This window comes from Trachymyrmex septentrionalis, unplaced genomic scaffold, assembly GCF_001594115.1.
Source record: "Trachymyrmex septentrionalis isolate Tsep2-gDNA-1 unplaced genomic scaffold, Tsep1.0 scaffold186, whole genome shotgun sequence".
Classification (NCBI taxonomy): domain Eukaryota; kingdom Metazoa; phylum Arthropoda; class Insecta; order Hymenoptera; family Formicidae; genus Trachymyrmex; species Trachymyrmex septentrionalis.
In genome coordinates, this window is record NW_017305029.1 from 77,186 (window position 1) to 80,876 (window position 3,691).

General features: G+C 30.5%; 1 protein-coding gene across 1 annotated transcript in view; it reads left to right on the forward strand.

The window, feature by feature from the left end:
• The first annotated feature begins 457 nt into the window (after positions 1-457).
• The window catches only part of LOC108746659 (dynein heavy chain 2, axonemal-like), a 3,465-nt gene continuing 231 nt past the window's right edge, over positions 458-3,691 (forward strand). The window contains exons 1-7 of the mRNA XM_018483560.1: positions 458-542; positions 667-743; positions 1,031-1,373; positions 1,591-1,929; positions 2,046-2,265; positions 2,893-3,033; positions 3,253-3,610. Coding sequence (XP_018339062.1) covers positions 458-542; positions 667-743; positions 1,031-1,373; positions 1,591-1,929; positions 2,046-2,265; positions 2,893-3,033; positions 3,253-3,610 — 1,563 coding nt within the window. The remainder of the gene's footprint in view (positions 543-666; positions 744-1,030; positions 1,374-1,590; positions 1,930-2,045; positions 2,266-2,892; positions 3,034-3,252; positions 3,611-3,691) is intronic.

A 3,691-nucleotide genomic window follows, 5' to 3' on the forward strand; every position in this document is an offset into this window, starting at 1 on the left:
TAACGCGGTACAGAAACTAACACTACAAAGAGACAAGAAAATCGAAATAATGTCAATTTGACATGATAAAAATGACATAAATTCAGTCAATATGACGTCAAATTGACATTATTTTGATTTTCTGTTCTCCTGGGGGATGATCGATGACGTAACTTGTTAACAATTCTGATTGGTTACTCGACTATCACGTGATTACATCCTGTACATACCCTTGTCTTTATATCATGTCTGCAATCGTTTCATATTATTCGTTTTATCGATACAACGTCACTTAGCGACTTGGTCATCAAGTCGCGAATTACCGTGCCACCCATTGTCAAACATTTTTGCTAGTTATTTTTAGCAATTAATAACTAAAGTTCATCATTATATAAAATATATTCGCGCGCGCGAATTGTTTTTAATAAACAAAAAAGTCGTTTTTATTAAGTAAAATAGATTGTAAAAGATGGAGAAAATGAAGAAAGTAGACAAATTACCGTTAGATTCTCAAAGAGAATTTTTGGACATGGATACAGACGACGAAGATTTTGGTCGACAAGGTCTTTTTATCACAACTTGTTTTTTCCAACATTTCTGATAATAGGTTTATTAATAAATTAATTAGTTGTTAATTAACGCGTATACAAACAAAAGAGAGTGTGCGTACTTTCTAAATTGTTTCAGAAAGTCCCGAAACCGAAGAGGAGCAATCTTCTGAACCAATCAAACCAGTCTTTGATGAACAAGATTTAGATAAATTGGTTATTCTCTCCCAAGTTTATTTATAGATACATTCTCATATACATATCTATATGTATATTATTTTTTATTTTTCATAATCGATCTCTCATTTCATTCTTTTATAATTGTACAAAAATGTACTATCTTTACATTATATCTGACGTGAAATATATATATATATAAATATATAAAATTACTAACTAGAAAGAATATGATTTGCATTTTTATAATATATTTATCAGTTAAATCTTTCCAACAAACATTTCTATATATGGAGGATATACGTTTACACGTTATATTATTTTAGGTACAATATGTAAAAGATTTCACGATTTTTCCTTACATCAAGGGCTCCGATTGGAAAGAGGATTGTTATACAATAATTCGCGAATATTTCGAAAATCCAGCTCACACGTTATTATGTATATATTTTCAAGATGATACACTGAAGGCACGATTAAGCATCTTGGATGATAATCAAAGCGATTTCATTTATTTCTTACGAATACCTTGGCACGTGTTTACAGTCGATAATTTTCATGCCACAGTTGTCTTCGGCAGCATCAATCGTAACGCAATAATGTGCGTGTTGAAAGTAATGGAAAACATGTATGTCTCCGTCGCACGTAATAGTAGCGAGTGGCCAGAGAGTATCTTTTTTTTAACATTTAACAATGATAACTGCATTTGATGACAATTTTATCGAGACACTTTTGAAACCTAAATATTAAAATTCTAAAAATAACAAATAATTGATATTTTTAATCACAAATTCAAATTGCATCATTTTTGAAATCATTGTTCTTTAGTTTAGAGAGTTTTTCAATGTCAATCTCAAACATTTCCTTATCTCTTTAATGAGAACAGTTATCAGAAACAATCTGTTTTTAAATCTACACAATTTTCTAATGTGCTTAACTGAATGGGTTTACAAGCCGATGGGTTTAACCAAATTATATATACCGGGAGAAAATCTGTCTGATATCGCGACACTACAGAGAGATAAAAAGTCCAATTCATCCAACAATGAGACAAATGGTCTGCATATTTCTAAGGAATTGCAGGAGTCAGAAAAGGCATTGATTGAAAGATTTGAAAGAATTGTACGATATTGGATCAAACAGATACGGCAAGTATTGACAAGTACATCCACAAGCAACAGTGGACGAACTGTATTCGACGAGTTGCAATATTGGACAACGAAATGTTAGTTTCGGATGCTATTATATTTCATATTACTTAATCATAAGCGATCAGCCTTTCGGGTTTGTTACAATTTTTATTTTTGTCTCTCAAAAGAACATAAAATGTTTTATTTTCAGATTTTAATTTATGTTGTTTGCACGATCAATTATCAAATATGGAAATTCAATCGATATTGCATCTGTTAGAGAACGTTTGTTCGCCGAGCGTAGATTCCTTTCAACTTTTAAAGTTACAGCTTTGCGAAAGCTTAGAACAAGCTGCATCCAATATAATGTATCTGAATATTCTATCAGAGGCTTGTAAGAACCTGAAATGTCCAAACGAGATTGAAAAGCCCATAATGAAAATATTGTTACTGATACTGTTCATCTGGACAGAATCCCCGTTTTATAATATGTCGTATGCGATCTTTTACGTTTAATATAACATAAAAATATTTGATTATTTGCAATCGTAACATTTTAATATTTCTCACTTATTTTAAAATTATTCACATATTTAAGAAGTTGGATAACGAAACAGATTTACTTGTTTATTTTAGGAATAACATAGAAGTGCTTTGTGAAGCTATAAGCATACAAATAGTACATCAATGTAAAAATTATGTCAATTTGCAAGTAATACTAGAAGGCGATACAGAAAATGGAATAAATATACTTCGGAAGTGCATCTCTTGTTGTCAAATATATAAGACGATATATAACAAAGTATTTAAATTAAATATATGGCCAATTTTATCAAGCCTCCAACCAAGCAAAATTATTTCCTTAATAATCTTTATAACATCCAAAAATAATTAATAAATTATCCAACGTTAGCAAATATTAGTTGAAATAAAATAAATTGTATCCAAAAACTCACAAGTTTAATAAATAATTAAAAAAAATTGATAGATAAAATTGGCTGTAATTTTTAGAATAGAAAATACGAGTATTTGTTTTTTTTGGCAAAAAATTGATTGCAGGTTACAAAGATAACTACGCTTATTGAATCGAATAGTAATTGGGATGTAAACGAACAATTAATATTTAATTACATTGATACGTTTATGCAAAGATGTTATGATATCATTGAAATATGCAATACTTTAACAGTGTTTGAAAAGTAAGACGTAATATTTTGCATATGCATATTCAGAACAGTAAATATTGTACATTACTGCATGGCTTCGTATGCACTCATTCTCTCTCTCTCTCTCTCTCTCTCTCTCTCTCTCTCTCTCTCTCTCTCTCTCACACACACACACACACACACACACACACACACACACACACACACACACAAAATTATAACAGATATGTGTTATATATACAATTTTTGTAGGTGTACTAATATGGGAATGATTGGCGGTCCAAATGGTATCAAATATGATGCTTATTGTCGCCAAATAGAGAATTTATTTTCTGAAATTCTCGATGAAATAAAATTAATCCGCCACGAAATTTTAGACGTTACCAAATTTTCGTGGCTAGAGAACATGCTGAACTTTAGGAACTTTGTGATGGAATTAGAGAGCATGATCAAAAATTTGATCGACTGCATATTTGATGAGATTAAAAATGTTGAAGAAGGTATTGAGGCAATTTATGCTTTACAACGCTTTAAACATAGAGAATCGTTGCGAGATTTATTATCGAGGAAAAGAGTGCAGGTGAGAAAGAAACGCAAAAAAACAAACTTTTATACAAAAAGATAAAAATAAAGATTCAAATATATATATACACACACACACACACACACACACACACACACACACACACAC